The sequence below is a fragment of the Megachile rotundata genome, chromosome 5, assembly GCF_050947335.1.
Source record: "Megachile rotundata isolate GNS110a chromosome 5, iyMegRotu1, whole genome shotgun sequence".
In the NCBI taxonomy this organism is placed as follows: domain Eukaryota; kingdom Metazoa; phylum Arthropoda; class Insecta; order Hymenoptera; family Megachilidae; genus Megachile; species Megachile rotundata.
The window spans coordinates 9,778,787-9,799,115 of NC_134987.1; the positions used below are offsets into that span (position 1 = coordinate 9,778,787).

The 20,329-nt window shown below is 31.9% G+C and overlaps 4 protein-coding genes across 12 annotated transcripts; 2 read left to right on the forward strand and 2 right to left on the reverse strand.

Moving 5' to 3' along the window:
• Positions 1-1,723: 1,723 nt before the first annotated feature.
• Positions 1,724-8,621, reverse strand: LOC100878196 (uncharacterized). 4 transcript variants are annotated; one of them, XM_076531701.1, is made up of 6 exons: positions 8,212-8,621; positions 7,633-8,126; positions 7,365-7,556; positions 4,110-7,303; positions 3,765-4,030; positions 2,332-2,492 (listed from the first exon to the last, which is right to left on the reverse strand). In XM_076531701.1, exons 1-4 carry the CDS (start codon positions 8,463-8,465, stop codon positions 7,059-7,061), a joined length of 1,185 nt encoding a protein of 394 aa, XP_076387816.1. In that variant the 5' UTR covers positions 8,466-8,621; the 3' UTR covers positions 2,332-2,492; positions 3,765-4,030; positions 4,110-7,058. The 4 variants fall into 4 exon arrangements, with proteins under 4 accessions (XP_076387818.1, XP_076387816.1, XP_076387817.1 ...); XM_076531702.1 differs by having other exon boundaries at positions 3,765-7,303; positions 7,437-7,556; XM_076531700.1 differs by having other exon boundaries at positions 3,765-7,303.
• LOC105663305 (uncharacterized) lies at positions 3,727-6,202 on the forward strand. The gene is made up of 3 exons (XM_012291254.2): positions 3,727-3,856; positions 3,975-4,022; positions 4,226-6,202. The coding sequence occupies exons 1-3, from the start codon at positions 3,806-3,808 to the stop codon at positions 6,200-6,202; spliced, it is 2,076 nt and encodes a 691-aa protein (XP_012146644.1). The 5' UTR covers positions 3,727-3,805.
• Positions 8,622-8,767: 146 nt separating the features above from the next.
• LOC100878082 (uncharacterized) lies at positions 8,768-15,992 on the reverse strand. 5 transcript variants are annotated; one of them, XM_012291258.2, is made up of 12 exons: positions 15,814-15,992; positions 15,106-15,180; positions 14,680-14,882; positions 14,494-14,561; positions 14,324-14,401; positions 12,256-12,722; positions 11,431-11,587; positions 11,170-11,331; positions 10,579-11,076; positions 10,365-10,500; positions 10,060-10,285; positions 8,768-9,974 (listed from the first exon to the last, which is right to left on the reverse strand). In XM_012291258.2, the coding sequence occupies exons 2-12, from the start codon at positions 15,129-15,131 to the stop codon at positions 9,425-9,427; spliced, it is 2,571 nt and encodes an 856-aa protein (XP_012146648.1). In that variant the 5' UTR covers positions 15,132-15,180; positions 15,814-15,992; the 3' UTR covers positions 8,768-9,424. The 5 variants fall into 5 exon arrangements, with proteins under 5 accessions (XP_012146648.1, XP_076387805.1, XP_012146647.1 ...); XM_076531690.1 differs by having other exon boundaries at positions 10,060-10,282; positions 11,431-11,590; XM_012291257.2 differs by having other exon boundaries at positions 11,431-11,590.
• Positions 15,993-16,286: 294 nt separating this feature from the next.
• On the forward strand, positions 16,287-19,996 carry LOC100877969 (BTB/POZ domain-containing protein 1). Of its 2 annotated transcripts, none has more exons than XM_012291252.2 (6): positions 16,287-17,095; positions 17,184-17,867; positions 17,939-18,098; positions 18,178-18,335; positions 18,409-18,643; positions 18,703-19,996. In XM_012291252.2, the coding sequence occupies exons 1-6, from the start codon at positions 16,824-16,826 to the stop codon at positions 18,862-18,864; spliced, it is 1,671 nt and encodes a 556-aa protein (XP_012146642.1). In that variant the 5' UTR covers positions 16,287-16,823; the 3' UTR covers positions 18,865-19,996. The 2 variants fall into 2 exon arrangements, with proteins under 2 accessions (XP_012146642.1, XP_012146641.1); XM_012291251.2 differs by having other exon boundaries at positions 16,290-17,095; positions 17,181-17,867.
• Positions 19,997-20,329: the final 333 nt, after the last annotated feature.

A 20,329-nucleotide genomic window follows, 5' to 3' on the forward strand; every position in this document is an offset into this window, starting at 1 on the left:
CATTAATTGTATCGAAACCAATCGATTACGGTAACATGTATACGGCTAGCATTTTATAATACCATCGACATTTCGATCTTTAATTAAATTCTTGAATGATCTAGTAAATGAACAATCGGTCGGGTCAATAGTGTAAGTGAAATCTGTTAACTTACATTGTGTACGCGATATGAGCTGATTGGCAGTGGGCGATCAATTGACCCTCTCGTTAACTTGTGCCAATAGGGATGAATTGTTATCAACGTGCTTCTACGCATACATAATCAATTGGCCCTTTTCGTGTACGAGTAGGTTCGCGAATATTTCGTACGTAGCTACATCGCTTCACTACATCATACATGTATTGTATGATGATGTGCGTCAACAATTATTTCAAGATTTCACTGGCCGATTTCGTTTGAGATTTTTTCTTTGTATAAAGTAATGATGGCTGAATCAAATGTACATCGAAGTGTTAGAAAACCATGAAGATTACAAAGTTCCACATTTTTAAATTTGAAAAAGTTTAAACTCCTATATTCATAAATTCTTCTCTACACTTTCATCTTTATATATTTTTAGGTTTTTAAATTTTGAACCCCTCAAATTTCTAAATTTAAAAATCTGGAAACTTGAAACAGCATTCGATATCGCTGACTGAGTCTCACATCTTATTGCATGCATAGTACAACGTTAATGCCCGTAAGTTCTTCGACTAGATCTGCCCATTACTAGTATGTAATAAAGTGATGATATCATGTGAATCATATGCAAAACTAATTTGACCCCTGACAAGGACCGAATATGTCAACTAGTTAATATCCAAATTAATGTAACACGAACACTGATGAACTCGCTATGCCGTATAAAAGAATCCAGTGAAAAAGTTTTATCACGTTAGAGTGATAATCACAATAATTTTGATACAATTCGCCGAATCGATACGTAATTGTATTTTTAAATAAACGATTAACGAGAAGTTACATTTTCAAAATTTTTTTCAACGATATAGCACCATTAAAATTGTTTCTTTCTTTACACGGACGTAATTTGGTACAAAATGCTGTTAGTAGCTTATCTATTATTAATAACGACTGCTAGCTTTATTAGCTAGGACTAACAAACGAGATAACTTATCGCTACTAGTTTTTGAACAAATGAATTGTAGACGTTGCAAGCAGTACGAAAATAATGGAATATCAGATAATATTTATAACATTTGTTCGATAAATAAACAAATACGTATTTAAAATTTAGCAAACTTAATGGTTCAAAGCAAATTTACCATTTCTCTTATCTTACGCAAAGTTTATTCTCGCACGTTCGCTGAACAAACATAGTTATAATATGTATGTCTCTTTGTAGGTGCCATATATAGATAGAAATCGAATAGAGACTTGTTTATAGTTCTACTATCTAAATAATTTATCTACTGTGATTAGCAGTTTAGTGTTTTCAATAAAACTGTAAGCAAAAGCAATATGTTAAAACATGCAACATGATATATATGACATCAAAAAGTTACTGTACTAATGACGAACATATTTTAATAAGTTTATGCCAATGTTAAGTTTGCAATGTTTAGCATTAAAAGTCTTGTACATGTAACAAAATAACTTAAGATATTAATTTTTATTAATAAAGGCTTTAATCTTAAAATAAGCAACTTCATATCATAAAAATACACACATGTTTTCCTAATTATTGGGTTTTAGTAAAAACATTTTAAGAAATAGTTTAACAATTTCGTGTCATTGTTCTGTATTTAAATAATACTTAATGAAAATATGTCTAAGTTTACAAAGAAATGTAGTGACATCAGAAACTTCTGATTCTTTAGAAAAATCAATAATTCCTTTGAAGTCAATCAAATGTTCCATTTTTAGAATTGGTTGAATTTGTTCCACTAAAACCATTTAACACATTCTAAATTTGAACCATATAAATAACACACTAATCTGTAACGACTTAATAGCTACCAAAAATGAAGATTTCGTACCTTTCCATTGATTATCGGAATGAATCAAGTATACATAATATTTATCTTCCAGAGCAGCATCATTTATAAAGAAAGAAATCTCTATTCTTTCAGGTGTTTTATTGTCATTTAAGCGTATACGTAAATTTAAGTATTCCTTATACGGTTTACAGGCACGTTTAAGGTTGTTCCAAGCTAATATTTTCTCTTCTTTCCTTTTTTCTGATTCTGAAAAAAATACATTTTAAGGTTGAAAACAAAAGCATCATATTTATTTGATGATACATATTGCACCATAATTCCAATGAAACACCTTGTTGTAAATCAACCAATTCGAGAGATAAGTTATCTCTTTTTGATTTCGCGTCATCAACTTCTGTCTTTAGTTCCTCTTCCTGAATAATTGCATTTGCAATCTTTTTATCTACTATCTTCTGTTGTAATTTTGTTGCATCTATTTCAGATTTTAAACTTTCAATTTCTTGTTGCAATTCAGATATTTTGTTGATGTCTTGAGTTCTTTTCTCCGAACATTCTATTGGAAAAATATAATAGATAAACATTATGCATCCTAAGTAAATTTTGAGTAGATGTCAACTCCACATAAACACATGATGTTTAACATGTAATAGTTATTTGACAAGTCTGTACTCAGTAAATAAATGTTTGTGGAATATTTAAACTCTGATATATTATACAGACAGATATGTTTATAGAAGTATAATAGCAAGTGATTTGTTTAATCAAACAAAGTATTTTGTACACGTACCAATTTCATAAACAGTTACATCTTCAACTTTACTCGTAACTTTATTACGAAAATTACTACAATACGATACTAACTTTTGCAAAATGCTGAAATCTCTATTCTGAAGTACGTGTTCAATGTTACAATTAAATTCTTCCATTGTTATTGTAACATTTTTACAGCAAAACTAAATAATATTTATGTTTTCACCGAGCTTGAGCGATTGTCACATAAACGGTTTCTAACGTCAAGATTCAAACTAACAGTGCTACCAATAAATTGTCTGAACATTACTAGTTAAGACGCGCAGCATTAAAATAAAAAAACACTATGTAACATTTAATTTGCGCTACTTGAATAACTTTAGTAAGCTTTGTACTCTATCGATGGATGAAATATAAGATTAGTAAGTACAGACGAAGTTTTCAAATTACAAAATCCAGGAATTTCTTATGTAAGATACACAAAATAAAAAGTCACTAGGTGTACACAAGCCCTATAAAGGCGCATGCGCATTATTGCGTGTACTTAAGCCAATCACTAACGTGCACAAAATGAACAAGAATTTGTAGATCACAAAGTATAATTTTCGAACAAATAATAGTTATAAAGTCAACATTTATTTCTAATTTACTTTATTGAACGTTATAGTTCGACTATAAATTAAAACTATACCGAAAATAGTAACTGAAGATGATGTATCCCTATAATATATTTGACAATGAGTACTAAATTGAATAATTAGTGAAAGATTTAAGCGTTAAACTATTGATCCAATTTTTCATATTAATTTTAAAATATTTACCATAAATTGCCAATACCTATTCGAAATTTAAGTTCTAATATACATGTGAAATATTTCTGTCACTCATTTGCCCTAGATAATCTCAGAATGAAAAGAATTATTTGAATTAGATAACAAGGTGTACAATTCGTGAATCGAAATAATAAGCAAACAGTTCGTATAATACAACGGACTTGTTTTGTATTGATACAGATGTGTTTTATAATGATAGAACTACATATATAAAGGACAATAAAGTCCAAATCACATCATACGTTTTTAGAAACTTGTGAAGAGCTGCATAAACGTAAGCTAGATGTATAAGTTCCTACAAGTCTTCGCCATCCTCGGCATTGCCGCTGTTCTGGTACATATATTTTATTATTGCTTTAAATACAATTTCATTCAATAATTTTCCTTTTTTTTGAATCTATTACGAAATTTACAATTTTATTATTGTTTCGTTTCTTTATTATTGAATATAGGCCCTGCCCGCGCCTTCAAACGAAAATGGATCACATTCCGCAAATCAGGTATGTAGCTGATGATTTTTAAATAGGAGTTAATATTTTTGTAGTGTTTAGAAATATTTAAAAAAAACTGAAAGAAATAGAACTTACGATCATTGACACTTCTTGTACATACTTGTCAAACAAAAGAGGAACTTACTCTGGATATTTTTTGAGAATAAAAGGAACGTTAAATTTTAATAACGATATTGTAAATGTTCTAATAGGCGCAGAACGACGACATATCCAACGTCAAGAACAAATCTTCCGATGTTGCCAATGATCTGCAACAACTGGTAGGATCAGTAGAACATCTGATACAGAACGAACTGAAGAATGCTGCCAACACATCTTTGAACATTGCGGAGGACGTGTGGCATAAGTTGAACGCGAGCAAAAATGAAGTTGCGGGTGCCGTTAAAAATGCTACACGGGACTTAGAAAACCTCCTGCATAATCTTCACAATAAAACCGCCAATAACTTGGAACGCATCGGAAACGCCACGCAAAAGAACATACATGCGCTCGAGGATGATCTCTCGCACGTCGTGCAAGAGGCGAGGAAGGGCATCGCGTTGCTTAAGAACGACACCTCAAAAGCAGCACACGATTTATCCAACAGATTAGAGAACCTTGTCAATAAAAGTGTCGATGCTTTAAAAAATGTCAGCCAATCCGTAAGACACGCAATCGATCAAGCTAAACAAGATGCCGCTAAGGTTTTCGCACAGGTGAGGAACGCCACTGCGGAGAAGTTGCAAGAAATTCGAAACAAAAGTTCAGAGATCCTACAACACATACAGTACGATATTCGATTTGTAAAACAAATAATTAGGGATGACATAAACAATATCGAAAATTTGTTTAACGACTTGAGAAATGGAACAGCATCTATTATTAAAGATGTTGCGAACGACGTTAGAAAACAGGTGAACGAAATTCAGCAGAATGTAGCTAAAGCCGTAAACGAAACCATACAGAACGTCAAACACACGTTGGCTGATTTGAGGAAGGACGCTCAGCAGATCGCAGAGGACCTCAAGAACCAGACTGATCACGTCAAAGAAGATGTCGCTAATATTGTACATGATGTGAGCAAACAGATACCGGAAATCGTTAACAAAACCGTAGACTTATTAAAGAATGTCACCAAAGGGCTTACAAACGAATTTGAACACATCGTACATAATGTTTCGGGCGTTGTAAATAATGTAGTAGGAAATGTTTTGAATACGATCAAGAATGTAAACCAAGTAGTAGAAAATATTGTTAAAGATATCATAGGTAAAGTTAAAAATATTGAAGATGATGGTAAAGTAATTCTACGCAATGTGACAGAGAGGGTCGCGAAAGATATAAATGATGCTGCAAAAATAGTATCCACGATCGTGTCTGGTATTAAAAACAAAACGCAAGAACGATTGAATGATCTTCGAAAGAAGGTCGATGAAATGAAGGACGATGCAAGGCACATCAAAGGCGATATTCAAAAACAGGTGGAGGAAATTCAACATGACATCAATAACGCTTTGAACAAACTGGAAAACAACATGAACAGGACATTGCAGGACGTTAGAGCTAAAGCTGCAAATATTATAAAGAACGTGAAAAATGCCACGCAGGAAAAGGTCAAAGAAGTTATGCAAAAAGCTGCTGAAGCGGTGAACGAAGCGAAAGGTCAACTCAAGGATGCTAAGGAGGAGGTAGCTGCTGCCTTGAACAAGACGTTGTCTTCGTTGAGAGAGGATGCTGCTAAAACATTGAATACAACTCGAGCAATTATTCATGACGTGGTAAACGAACTGAAAAACCAGACTGCCGATACTTTTAATATGTTTAAGAACATAACGAAAAATGCTTTGAATGATGCCAGAAAGAAATCCGCGACTTTCGTGAGAGATTTGAAAGATACGGTAGGACAAATTGCTGAAGACTCTGCTAATTTGATTAAGGACACGCTGCATTCTTTTAACAGTATCGTTGGTGATATTTTTAACGACGTTAACGATGGAATTGAAAACGCAGTGGGCACCGTTAACAACATCGCTTCTAACATATACGATCAAGTAAAAAATGCAGTTTCAACTGGTGTAGATACGGCTAAGAATGTAATAGATGGTGGCGCGCACGTGGCTCACGATGTAGCAAGTGGTGCACAAAATGCCGTTGGCAATGTTGTAAATGGTGCATTATCATTTATATAAGTGTACTGTAATTAAAGATGGAATTCAAGCTTAGTAAATTTAGATAGAATTCAGAATGGGTTTAACCACGTGTCTAGTCAGACATGTAAGCTCTACCCCTTAGAAATTATTAGATAGTTTAATTTAAAAAATGTAATTATTTGGAAATGTTTAAATTTCTAAATCTCTTTGTGTACTACAATAATTTGAATTTGTGAATTCATATTGAATTTGATTCCATCTATAACTACAATGTACACAATTACAACGAACAAATATAGGTAAATGTAGCTATACAAGGTGAAAATTTGCTATATACATATGTTGTATAAAAACGAAATTTCATTTCAGTCTTTTAAACATCATCTTGTATTTGTATTCAGGTCCAACTTGATACTTGAATAAATACTAGATTACATAGAAAAAACAGTGCAAATGACTAATATTAAAATACCTAATACCTAAAAAATCCTTAAACTGGTAAATAAAACAACATTGAAATTATAAATAATGAGCAGTGAAAAACTGAAATAAAATATTAATATGATAAAAATTAGTACTGACTTTGTTTAAACCAAAAACCTGTATAACTAGAAAAATTATTAACATGTTCGCTATCAGTTTCATATACATTTCGAATTTCTCGAAGTCATTTCCTTGTTTTATGTTTAAAACAAATAAAAATCAAATTCTTAAAAATTAGATAATCCTATTTAGTACATAGCATACTATTTTATTATTTCCTAATAAATTTCTAATTTAATGTTTATAGCGAACGTGTTAATTACATGTTATATAATTATATGATTAATATACACATAATTGTATACGGAAATAACAGAATAAATGAGATTTAATTTAATCAAATAAGTTTGAATTATTGAAATATTATATTAGATTGTGTCTCTGATGATTGTATGTCATTCCAGCAAGTTATGTCTGTCATTTCCAAATTTCCATCTTCTGTTAATGTTAAAATTTGCTTATCTGAATTATCTTTGAGTTTCATAGTTAAATCTACATTAGAATTTGACGTCATTATTGTGGGATGTGTGGTTTCGTTAATTTCGATAGGTTGTAATACACGTACGTATATCGGTTGACCAGCTACAGAAGTACCATCTATAATTTAACAAATTTCTTTCATAAATTGGTTTTCATCAAATATTGTTTATATTCTTACCAGAACTTAAGATATTTTGTATTGGTAAATTTTCTGCATTTGATAATCTTATTATAGGTATATTTTCATTACAATTTGGAATTTGAGACTCTGCATATGTTTCAATGGCCATAATTGGAACATTTGGCTGCATGTTCTTTTCTAAGATTGGAATATCCAATATATTTTCAGTAATATGTTTTAATGATGATTCTGAAAAACATTTCCAACATAGAAAGTCAACAAAAAAATCCATTTTTAAAATGACAAAAGGAAATATGTACAACACCTGTTTCATTCTGAACTGTGTTTTTATCATTTAAGTGCTCTTTCAAGTTACAGCTATGCAATTTTTGTTCCTTTTCCGAAAACTGTATACCACATTTATCACAAAATATTTTCTGTTTAATGTGGTTCCTGACATGATGCACCATAAATGAATTGTGAAGAGTCGTATACTGACATTTATCACATTGCAACCAAATATTACTTTTCTTATGTTTGGTCTTATCAACGTTTGAGGATACAATAACGTCTTCGACTTTACCCTGACAATTAGTTACAAGCTGATTGTTACACTTTGTGATCTGTGGTGGTTGAGAACGTTTGTGTTTCTCATTATTGCCAAGAAGTTCTCCTTCTTCTAAAGAGTATTTTTGTTCCAAAAATCTTAAAACGTTATCACGTACATTATATATTTCAACTTCAAGTCTATCAAGCGTATTAACAAGATTAGCGCAACTTCTGCAAATTACATCATCTTCTGATATCACTACCATATACCTACATCATACGAAAAAATGATTCTTATTCTATTGTACAATTACAAGTTAACATTCTATTTGTATGAATACTTAAATGACAGTACCTCTCCCCAACCAATTCGCCCAGTTTTTCTATCACTTTAGTTCTCGATGTTTGCGTCCTACATGTAGCTAATGTATAATGACGCCCCTGAATTTTTGCATCGCATACAAAGCATTGTAAATCTTCCAAACTTTTTGTACCATTGTAGTTGCTTTGAATATTAGAAGCAGTTACATTTGTACAACTGTTGGCAATATCTTCAGGACAAATGTCATTACATTGTCCTATTGACAACATTGAAGTTATATTTGCCATTGTACCGATAATAATTATTTTTTAATAGGAAGCGAGGTTAGGATGTACAAACATTAAATCAACATAAAAATGAAAATCTAATTGGTTTGTCATAAATATCACACTACACTTTTGTTTTCTATGTTTTATTAAATATCGTTGAAAAAAAAAATAAATTTGTGCAACAAAACTTGTTTACAGATTTACTAAAATAAAAAGTAATTCAACTTGTATATGTTATGCCATCTTTTGAACATTAATGATAATACATGCAAATTCACTTGTTTTTGACCGAAGAGTATATAAACAAAGAAAACAAAACATTAAGATGTGTATAATATTTATTATAATCATCTATACGCGCGTCAAGTGTACCAAATTTTTGACACGATCACTTACATTATGAATTAGAAATTGATATTTGTTTTCCAAATTTTCATCAAATAAATCTTTGATGCACAAATAACCGCTACTTTTACACAATGATACTCAATATGTTTATATAAATAATTCCTTGTACAGTTTTTGTAACCATTATCATCACTGAATGTGCATAAATAGTGATTTCTTTTCGAATTACGAAGAAATTGAACATTATGAAATTTATAATGTCAAGCGTACATTTCAAACATGTCCAATATTAATCAAATAACTTTAAATCAAACTACATTCACCGTACTCCATTTTTAACGTTGTATGAAATTAATGTTATTTGAATTACGTTTCTTTATAAATATGACTGTGTTTTTATTTATACTTACAACAAATTATTTATCAAGAACAAAATGGTATTATACATGTCTTTCTTACTTATTAACTCGAGTCAAAATAACTATCTAACCTCATAAAAATAATTCTGTATGAAATATCGATCACAAAAATGTTCTATGATTCACACTTACGATGCTTTACACATATTTGTGGAAACGATAAAACCATATGACGGGATATGATTGAAACGTACTAATAATTCTTGGACTTTACATATCTATTTTTTCAATTTTTACTTTCACTTCTTGTTTCTTTATACTTTCTTTCTCGTCTATTTCGTTCTTTTCATTATCTCTATCCTTATCCTTGCCAGAATGCTGTTGTTTCTTATCTGAATTACGGAAACGATCGTAACGAGAATCTTCGTCGTCACTAGATTTACCTCCTGCTTCTGTTTCCCTTAGGATGTCACCCAAATCTTTATCAACATCATCCCACAACTTATCACTGCTATCGCCTTGATAATCATCATCATCATCTTCTTCGGCTTGTCCATTTTTACTATCTTTCATACTTTTCTCAGGCTCAACATTTCCTTTCTGTTCAATCGGCTTACTAGATTCCGTAGCATCGGTACCATCAGTTGTAGGTGTTGGTAGTGTATTATTTGTGGATGGCGGTTCAGAACTGGTTGGAGATTTTGCATTTTCTGTGCTATTTACAGCATTAGGTGTGATGGTATTGGTAGATGACGATGATTGTAGATGTATTCTTTCAGCTTGTCTTCGTAACGCCTTGTCATCGTTATCACGAACATACCTATGTAATATATTTAACCATTATTACTCGAATAACATTCAAAAGAAGCATAAATATGTATGTTGAATTATCCAGAGTTCCTTACCGCTTAAGATGACTTCTAGTCGAACAATGAAGTGCTATCGCCCTTTCACTGTTTTCACTGCGAGGCAAGTACATTTTACACAATTCACAGAACTGAACTTCGACACGTTTTATGTATTCCGCTCCTACTTTGATCATTTGCTTACTTTTAGGTTTCTTTTCCGTGTCATTTGGACCCTCACTTTCTGCTTTCTCTTTCTTCTTCTCAGGAGATTCTTCCTCTTCTGCTGTAAGTTACGTTTACGTTGCAATTTTTGCAAGACTACATTGATTTCAATTTAATGATCATATAGTTTAATTACGTACCGTCAACATCACCAACAGAATCCAAAGTCATGAAGTTCTCAAGATTAACTTCTTTATCATCTTCTTCGGGTCCACTTGAGTCTGCTTCTGCTTCACCGTTGCCCGCATTCATTCTTTCTTTCAATACACTTTTTCTCTGCAAAAAATAAATATATAATATATTAACAAATTTTGCATATTAATGAAAAGTCTTAACACTAGGATAGATATGTACCTTAATATGCTCCAAAGAACACATGTGAGTTTCAAAGAGCATCGGTGAACGAAACTGCATGCGACAAGTACGGCAAAACGGTGTAAGGAAACGCTTCATTTGACGATGGGAATCTGATAGCTGATGTATTGCTTTAAGGGAACGGTAATTAAGTTTACAAATAGGGCAGAACATGGTGCGAGAAGGTAGAGTACCACGCACAGCATCACGGGCCTCCACGCGTCGTTGTTCTTGTCGTTGCAAAACACGCATACGGGTCAATGTTGCTTTATGCCGTGATGCGATTCGCCTCATCGCTGCGCTATGACGGCCCGAATATAAATGTAGCGAATACTCTTTGAATGTGACGCTTCGATGGGTACAGTGTGGACAAGTCAACTTAATGAATTTTCTTCCATCTCTTCTACTAGGTAATTCCTCTGAACCGGTAGTTCTACCGTGATCAGTTTTATCATTTTCATCGTCTCTTTCTTCGTCATCCCCATCGTCTTCGTCATCCTAAAATATACGTTACGATATATATTAGCTCAACCTGTGTAAATTAATAAAAGTAGGTTCAATCGTTTTAACACTTCGGTAATATAGTCTCACCTCATGTTTTCGATCATCATCGTCTTCCTTCATTTCATCTTCCTTCTCTTCTTCATCTTCAGTATTTGGTCTTTCCCGATCCTGTTTCTCCTTCTTTCTCTTTTCATCTTTTTTCTTTTTCTCTTCCTCCTCCTCTTCTTCATCATCATCGCGTTCATGTGGCTGAATGAATGTTGGTAAATGTTATAAATATCATAATTAATAAGACAAATTGTTAATAAATAATAAAGAAGAATGATCTTAACGATTTTATGGGATTACCTTTTCATCATCATCCCAATTACTTTTATTATCATCATCTTCTTCATCGTCATCAGAAAATTCAGCGTTAATAGCTTTGGTCATCTCTCTATCCTTGTCCTTCATGCTGGTTCCGGATCCTGACTCCTTTTTACTTCCGGATAGCCTAGTAGTACCGCTACTAACGACACAGCAATTTTGTTTTGATTTATATTATTTCTCATAGTCTTGTTCTGGTTCCTTTGTCTTTCATTATACCATCAATCAAAATTTTGTTTTCTTTAGTTGATATACAGTAAATATCGCGATAGTATGTTTTCTTTATATCCCCCATAATGAATGCATTTCGTATTGCAATAAAGGTCTTAACTATTCAGCCTTTTTGCACTGCATCGTGCTCTTTTTATTATGTCTCCGCATTTTCGCGTCTTAAAATATGTGTAAGAAACAACGTTCTTATTATTTTGGTTTAGTCACCGCTATTATGTGTAAGAACGATAAATAATGATCTCGTAAAGTACAAGTATTATAGTAGTTCTCATATCAAAAGTAATTACATTGTATTTTGATGATATATATATACATATATGTAATGTATTTATGCATATCAGAATCAATTCCCTCTTTATTAGAACCCTGCTAAAAGTATGCCTCTCGGCAGTAGAATATTGGTTTCGTGCGATCATTTGTGTCATTTTTTTTTGTTTTTCTTTTACCATTTATGTCTATCATCGTCTTGACTCTCAGGTCATTATAGTCAGATATAGTCAGTTCGTTTACTGACAAATAAGCAAGCAGGCTACTAGGACGGTATTGCGGTTGGTAAGTGATTTATTAATTAATTACCTCCTGCGCAATTTGGTTGTGGTCATGCGCACACGCTGGATGTAGTCTCGCGATCGCGATCCTAGCAGCTTGCGTCGATAGTCGAGCGAGTGCAGAGTACGCTTGCGAGCCATGATGACGTCCGATCGAGAGCTCATGCGATGGAATCCACCCCCTCTACCGCTGCCGCGAGTTGAAATACGACCTCTGTAGTTTGAGCTTTGATGCGATATTCGCCCTCGGCTCGAGGTATATCTCTGAGTTGGAGGTGCCATTTCGCTTATTCGAGGGGGTGGTGGAGGTGCATAGCTCCGTGATGCTGAATGACGGTCCTCTGAACGATGGTATGACGAAGCACGTTCACTCTGTCTCTTGTCCTCGTAAACGGCCGAGGATGACGACCCCTTATTATCGTCATACGCAGTCGACGCAGACGAACCGCCGTACGATGAAGAATACCTCTGAGAGCCGCTACCGCTACCTCCACCCTGCCAAATCAAATTCAATTGTGCTCCTTCCCATTGTATGTTTTCTCTTTTCCTGCCCTTCTCTTTTTTACTCTATATACATTCCTCCCCTTTCTTCCCTCCTATCATATATTCTCCATACACTTTTTTCTAATTCCATTCTGTCGATTCTTTTTTTCATTCCCTCATTTACATCTCATTTATAGTGCCAATCATTTAGTACAAAATCGTCCAACCTTGTACTGTTACGGTCACTACACCCATTCCCGTTGGATCACCAAAATATATAGATTTACCTTGCCTACGCTTGAAATTCACCTAAGTTTTATCTTTCGTATTTCAAATATAAGTGTAATACCGTTTTGCGTACCGCATTTTGTTTCTATATTAAAAATGATCTTTACTTTTCGAAAAACATATAGCATTTTTTTTTTTTCATTTCGTTTGTAGATACAATCTCTGAATAGTAGCTACGATCAGCATTCATTTTCTTGAAGATATCAAATAAATTGAATTCTGTAGGATTCTGGATTAACTGTTGATAGACCTTTCCAATTTTATAATATAAGAATAGATATGCGGTTATGTATTCTTATTTGTAAAGCGTTCTCATACAATGTTCTATTTTTCACACATGCTTATACAGATCAACGAATCAAATAAAGTTAATAAAATTGTAGTTCCGATATTATCGTCTTGTATACCTTTCTTTAACATAAGAAAAATACTGTACGTATTTGCATTGCTTTTTTTTTTAAATCTTTCCAGCACATATTCTAGTTTCTGCAGATATAAGGTAGAGTTATATATTTAAAAAAGGTTGATGTTTCTCGGGCCATTTTCGATTGAACGTAACACGAAATGTGTGTCCTTTATATTGGAAAGGTCTATGATTATTCTGACTTTATTCATTATCTCAATGAACAGTTTCGATTGATGTAATTTGGAAAACTGCATAAATCAGTGTTCATTAGAAATTTTTGCGGAGTGGCAATGCAGGGATGCTTTCAACATTTCAATAACTGATCTGCATTGAGCAGAAAATTGGTTTAGTTGCATGTACTGTTTTACATAGAGAACGATACTGATGTAATGCCAGCATTTTAAAATTCATACTTTTATATATCTATTCATTTGTTCTGATATTGTTCTGATACTTTTCAACTTGTTCTCGACATTTAATGCAACTGTGTGCAGGTAACAATACAAGTACCATCTAGGTGTATTTCATCTTTTAATTTTATGATGTTTTCGCAGTTCCACCAGTAGTGTCCCAACGCAAAAAGAATGGGTGTTCAAGTAGCCGTTGGCTCGTCGCTTGAAAGGAAAGTATGACGACTTATGAATGCCTTGCCTACTATTTCTTTTTTTTTTATGTAAATGTCTAGACGAGAGTCCTGAAAATACTTCGTACGTTTGATGTAAATTTTAAATTTCATGCTTAAATCTGCTCAGTGAAAATCTTTCAGGACCGTCGTTTTTTCATGCTACATAATTAAAAAATGTTTAAATTGTCTGTGAAGCAGGGCTTTCAATAGAAAAATGATACTTGACCACAACATGGCAGGATGCCTGAATAAAATAGACTAATATATAGTGTACATGTGCCATAAAGTACATACCTGGTAGGAATCACTTCTCATCCTTTTACGAGTTGAATCACTTGATGATCGATGATCATCCCTTCCAGAATAAGAATCCTGTATAATGCAATATGTATTTAAAATGTTTATAAATAACTTTTGTTACATTATTATTATCTGAGAATACAAAAATATACTGAAATACACACCCGTGGTCTTTTGTAACTGTTTGAATGTTCACCTCTTCCTCCTCTACTTGAATATCTTTCAGAACCTCCTATTAAAAACATACATGTTCCTCTATATTATTGATAAATTAATTACTGATTTATGTAGTACTTTATTTTAATTTATTTTTTTAAATAAATTTAAAATATATATACACTTTGACTAACCAGAATTATATTTTGAACGAGAATCATAACTGGTAGTGGAATATTTAAATCTTCCACCTCTAGATGAGGAATAACCTCCTCTGCTAGACATATTTCCCCCAGTTGATCCACTGTTCCATTCATTTCCACCACCACCTCCTCTTCCTCTATAAGAACTGCCACCACGGGAACTAAATCCACGGCCACGAGAGCTCATACTAGAGCTACAAGAAAAATAAAATTACATTTTTTTTAAATAAATTTAATTCAATTTTTATAACATTTACATTTCATGGACATATATTATATAGTATAATAACATAAATAAGGGACATATAAATGTACAATGAAAAAATAAATTAGAAAGATGTGTTAGTTAAATAACCAATTAAAGACCCAAAATCCAACAAAATTTAAGTTCATACATGTATATAATTTGTTACCAACCTGCACTTATTGTAGCTATAACTCATAATTATGACTTATAGATGAGTTATAGTCGTCAGATATGGTGTCAAAGGTCTATAGACAAAACAGGAATGTTTATGCGTTGGATTAAAATATTTAAATATATTCAAGCACATTACAATTTCCAATAAAAGATTAATTGCATTTATTCAAATGTTTTAAATGCTTTACTGTCATAAAATTTAAAGTGGAAAATTTGAAAGAACTTTCGATAAAGACAAATTAATTTATTTACATAATAAGTTACAATCAACAGAAACTTCTTAAGAGTAATTATTTTGATACACATGTGCCCAGAAATTCATGACAGTATTCTAAGTTTTATTAGAAAGATATGTACACATACATGTACAAATTCCAACAAATATTGTTTCTAAACCACCTGTACAGTCTTAACAAACTTTACATTAATGAAAAACATAGATTACAGTATATATATAATTAGTCTAAATTATACATTCTTAAAGCAAAGTGCTTCGACGTATACCCACGTTTAACGTATATAATAATGTAGAATTATAAAAACACTTATACAAGAACATATACAATTTTATAAAAAATTCCATATATTTTCATTACAAAAATCAATAACTTCTCTCTCTATTCTCTAAATTAATGGCTACATTTTGTAAAAATTTCGAAATACCATTTATCTAAAAAAATATACGCGAATAAAGAGCAACTTACCTTATACGGACAAAAAGCACGTGAAACTTTTTATAGCGTAATAACAGGTAAAATTTCTATAAGAAAATTGAAATATTTAGCACGAAATTCTTCAGTCATGCCGCAGACGCGCGGCTCTGGTAAAATGTCGTCTTCTCTTTGGGCTGTGGCGTCACTCTTCTTCTAAATTCTAACGATCGTTGGGAATGGAGGAACAGAACCGGAAGATAACATTATTTTGACTCATGTTTATGTTTTAATAATGTTAAACATTTTAATGATCAGATATAAGCAATATGTAATGAATTAATAATTCCCAGCAAACTTATTTTTATTAATAAATCTTGATTATTTTGACGAAAACAGTACACAATTTGCTACATTTACTTACAATTGAATTCATGGGAAAAACATAGGGGAAAAACATACATATCTAGAGCATAACTAAAATGATTCAGTTTTGATTGGTTGCTATCTGGTACGTATCATAGTGTATTATCTAATACCTAGATGTATTATGCGACTAGATCTATTCACTGACAGATCTAGATCCATTCAGGCCTACTCAGGTACTTGTGATTTTAAACAGAGGCACTGATCTTGAATAGTATCTAGTTGATGATAGAATGGATGAAAATTCGTATAAGTACGATTTCTTGTTGAATAGAGTATAGTAATAGCTATAGTTGACTATAGTATAGTCAGGTAAAGTCAGTGGCAAGCACAATTTATTTCAAAGCACATTTTAATCAAGTGCCAATTTGTAAAGGCACATGCATATAGCTATTGCTACTGGTACCTGCTAACAAACAGGTGAAAAAGTTACCTCTAAGCAATGACGTTCGCATTTTTTTCGAATTTATTCTAATTAACACGTTCAAATCTTGTCATTTGTGCGCACAAAACATTAAATGACCACAACGAAATAGGCGAACTGATGAAATCGTTCGCGCTGCCTTTCTTGACACGATAAGCAACAATTAAATGAAACGGGGCAGTACATCGAAAAATACTACGTTTCATGTGTCAAAATGTCCTCGGAATCTTCCTGGAATGACGTGCCAAATGTTGTGTCGAGACTAAATAATTTACGCTTAGGCCATGAGGATAATGATGAATCTCAACAAAACATGAATCTTACTGCTTCTGGAGATTCATATTCTGAACCTGTCTGTAGTACTCAACCAATTGGTAATGTTACTCTTTCACGCGCCAGAAGAGCACTGAATTTTATTTGTGATGAAGACCAACCAACTTCATCAACAGCTAGAGGTGGAGAACCCTCTTCCTCAAATGGGGATAAGTAAATATCTTAAGAATGTGATTATATTAAATTATGATGTTTCTGCAGGCAATGTTTTTGTAATGTGTTCATATTGATGTTTCAGTAGACCTCCGACAAATGCAGCAAATGCATTACACTTGGAAAGAAGACCTCAGAATCAAGTTGCTTTGGAAAATATATCAACAAGCAGTCAAGCAACTGTAGCTTATAATTGGCAAGGTACAAAAGCAACAATGCGTGAAAGAATTGTTTTTCTTTTCAATAATGAAATATTATCGGACGTGAGCTTTATAGTAGGAAGGGGAGCACAAAAACAACGTATACCAGCTCATAAACTAGTCTTATCTTCTGGAAGTGCCGTTTTTGATGCAATGTTTAATGGAACACTTGCAACAGCTTCTTCAGAAATAGAAGTACCTGATGTAGAGCCTGCTGCTTTTTTAGCAGTGCTCCTTTTTTTATATACAGATGAGATACAGATAGATCCTGAAACTGTGATGACAACATTGTATACAGCTAAGAAGTATGCAGTGTCAGCTTTAGAAAAGCATTGCGTGGATTATTTGAAGAATAATTTAACCAGTGATAATGCTTTCTTACTTTTAACGCAAGCTCGTCTTTTTGATGAACCTCAGTTGGCTGCAGTATGTTTGGATACTATAGATAGATTTACTACAGAGGCATTAAATGCAGATGGATTTACAGATATTGATATCGATACATTAAAAATTGTTTTGGAAAGAGATACTTTGCGTGTTAGAGAATCTAAAATATTTCAAGCAGTCGTCAGGTACATGAATATATATATAATTATTGATTTTAAAATGTATGATTATATTTACCATTTGTTACTGTAAATAGATGGTCAGAAGCAGAATGTATAAGGCATCAATTACCAGTTACTCCAGAAAATCAACGTTTAGTATTGGGAAGTGCTTTTTCCTTAGTTCGTTTCCCTTTAATGTCAAAAGAAGAATTTACTGCTGGTCCAGCACAATCTGGACTTCTGACTAATTCAGAGGCTAGTATTATAGTTACCTAATTTAACAAACATCTTATGTATTCATAAAATAATTTATTTAAACAAATATATTTTTCAGGTTCTTTCTTTATTTTCATATTTTATACTGAATCCAAAGCCAATGATAGAATTTCAAACAATGCCTCGTTGTTGTATGACGGGTAAGGAACAAACGGTTTGCAGATTTCAACATACTAAGAGTAGATGGGGGTATAATGGAACAAGTGATCGTATAAGGTGACATTTACAATAACACATAAATAGTTTCATGATTATGTATTTTATGTAATTTTGTTTTTTATTTGTTTAGGTTTAGCGTCGATAGACGTATATTTCTTATCGGTTATGGAGTTTATGGTAGCATGCATGGTCCAGCGATTTACGAAGTATTAATAGAATTAATACACACTGCTTCTGGGAAAGTGATTGCTACTAATGCAACAAGTTTTAGCTGTGATGGTTCAAAGTACACTTATCGCTTAATGTTTAAAGAGTTAGCAGAAATTTTACCCAATACAATTTACACAGCATCAGCAACATTTAAGGTCTGTTTGATATTTTCTATTTTGTTATGAATTTTCATATTATGATATTATTATTTCAGGGTCCTTATTCACATTATGGAACTAAGGGCTTAAAAACGGTAATGGTGGATAGTGATTCAGGAAATGGGAAAGTTAAATTTGAATTTAGTATTGAAGCTGGAGATAATAATGGAACATCTACAGATGAAGGACAAATTCCTGAGCTTATATTTTACACTTAATAACTCATGTACATAATAACAACATTCCTTTTTTCAGTTTCATTGTCTTTTAAAAAGTACTATATATTAAATTGAAATTAACAAATTTTATATATCAGTTTCTTTGTCAATTATATATTTCATTACTATTGAGTGTAGAGTTTTGAACTAAATGAATCATGAGCATATTGCTAGTCTTTCAAATTTTATTTATGCTGCAGACAAAAGAATAATGCTTTCTATTTCATAATTAATTGAGAGTGTTGAAAATTTATAGATCTCAAAAGGGCCTTATTGGGAGAAGAGACTGATTCGTACCACTGAAGTAAAATTAAAGTTGAAGCAAATAACTTGTTTTTATTAAGTATTATAGTGATTGACTTCTGCAAAATGAAATAAAATTTACTTTCCTACCAAACCCTAAAATAAGTGAAAATTAGTTAAGGGTTTTGTAGGTAAATAAGTTTTAAACAAGCTTGAAGAAGGCAATCATACATTGAACAAGTTGCAAATATCAATATTCATAATTGAAGATAATCTATTTTTCTATCTTTTCAAACAATATGTACATGAGTGGTAAATTTATATATACAGTAGTTAATAATTTTATGTACAAAGAAATATAGATTCTCGTTATCATTGTTTAAAAAATTATTTTGTTTAATTATTTGTTTTTTGGAAAGTGCATAAAATAACATAAAATTCGTATTCATGTTAACAATTAGCATGGAATAATCGCATGCTACAATTTAAAGCTTACTAAACATTGTTTAGAAAAATTAGCAATAAATTCTATAAATTTTGTAGCAAACTGCATATTGTCTGCAGTCAAATGCATGTAGTAACTAAATGGAAGTAACATATTGTTATCTTTCTAGTATTACTTTAATTTCAGAAACATAAATGTAATACTAAAGGAAAGTTTTAATGTATTTTTTCGTTGAAATATTAGAAACATTAAATCTTCCAAGTTTCTTGTTAGTACTGACTAACTGCGCAAACTAGTCAAACACTTATCTATATTTGCACAATAAAGAAAATTGATGTATGAACGCGATATTTTTGTCAATAGCGTATAAGTAATTATTTATACTGTAATTGTATTATAAATCAGAAAAATGCACACAATAGCATTAAAGAATTAAATAAACTATTTATTCATCGAAAAATTTATTTCCAATGTTTCCTAACGTATCTTTAAACTCCTGTACAGTCGTTCTTGTGTTTCGTAATTATATTTAAATTTTGATTTTCATATGCAAAAATTCCGTTTTATTATAAGGTCAAATTATTTAGAATTCTTATCGGATATATTCTTTATCATTAGCTTATTATAAAATTCATAAAATTATTTGAAATAAATATTCAAATACCATATGGTAATAGCGGTAATTTTATAATACATATAAATATATATATTAATATTTAGAATACATGTATGCAAAATATAAAATTAATATGTAATAAATTGAATTGTTAAAATTAG

Bases quoted from the DNA above. Each gene is read 5' to 3' on its own strand.
- LOC105663305 (XM_012291254.2), top strand. From the start codon at position 3,806: ATGTATAAGTTCCTACAAGTCTTCGCCATCCTCGGCATTGCCGCTGTT. The intron at 3,857-3,974 runs GTACATATATTT...TATTGAATATAG, and splicing joins TCGGCATTGCCGCTGTTCTG to GCCCTGCCCGCGCCTTCAAA. The intron at 4,023-4,225 runs GTATGTAGCTGA...ATGTTCTAATAG, and splicing joins GATCACATTCCGCAAATCAG to GCGCAGAACGACGACATATC.
- LOC100878196 (XM_076531701.1), bottom strand. From the start codon at position 8,465: ATGGCAAATATAACTTCAATGTTGTCAATAGGACAATGTAATGACATT. The intron at 7,557-7,632 runs GTGTTGTACATA...AATGTTTTTCAG, and splicing joins CACAGTTCAGAATGAAACAG to AATCATCATTAAAACATATT. The intron at 7,304-7,364 runs GTAAGAATATAA...GTTAAATTATAG, and splicing joins ACAAAATATCTTAAGTTCTG to ATGGTACTTCTGTAGCTGGT.
- LOC100878082 (XM_012291257.2), bottom strand. From the start codon at position 15,131: ATGAGTTATAGCTACAATAAGTGCAG. The intron at 11,332-11,430 runs GTAATCCCATAA...ACATTCATTCAG, and splicing joins ATTGGGATGATGATGAAAAG to CCACATGAACGCGATGATGA. The intron at 10,501-10,578 runs GTACATATCTAT...TATTTTTTGCAG, and splicing joins GTTCTTTGGAGCATATTAAG to AGAAAAAGTGTATTGAAAGA.
- LOC100877969 (XM_012291251.2), top strand. From the start codon at position 16,824: ATGTCCTCGGAATCTTCCTGGAATGACGTGCCAAATGTTGTGTCGAGA. The intron at 17,096-17,180 runs GTAAATATCTTA...TTGATGTTTCAG, and splicing joins TCTTCCTCAAATGGGGATAA to TAGACCTCCGACAAATGCAG. The intron at 18,099-18,177 runs GCTAGTATTATA...TATATTTTTCAG, and splicing joins GACTTCTGACTAATTCAGAG to GTTCTTTCTTTATTTTCATA.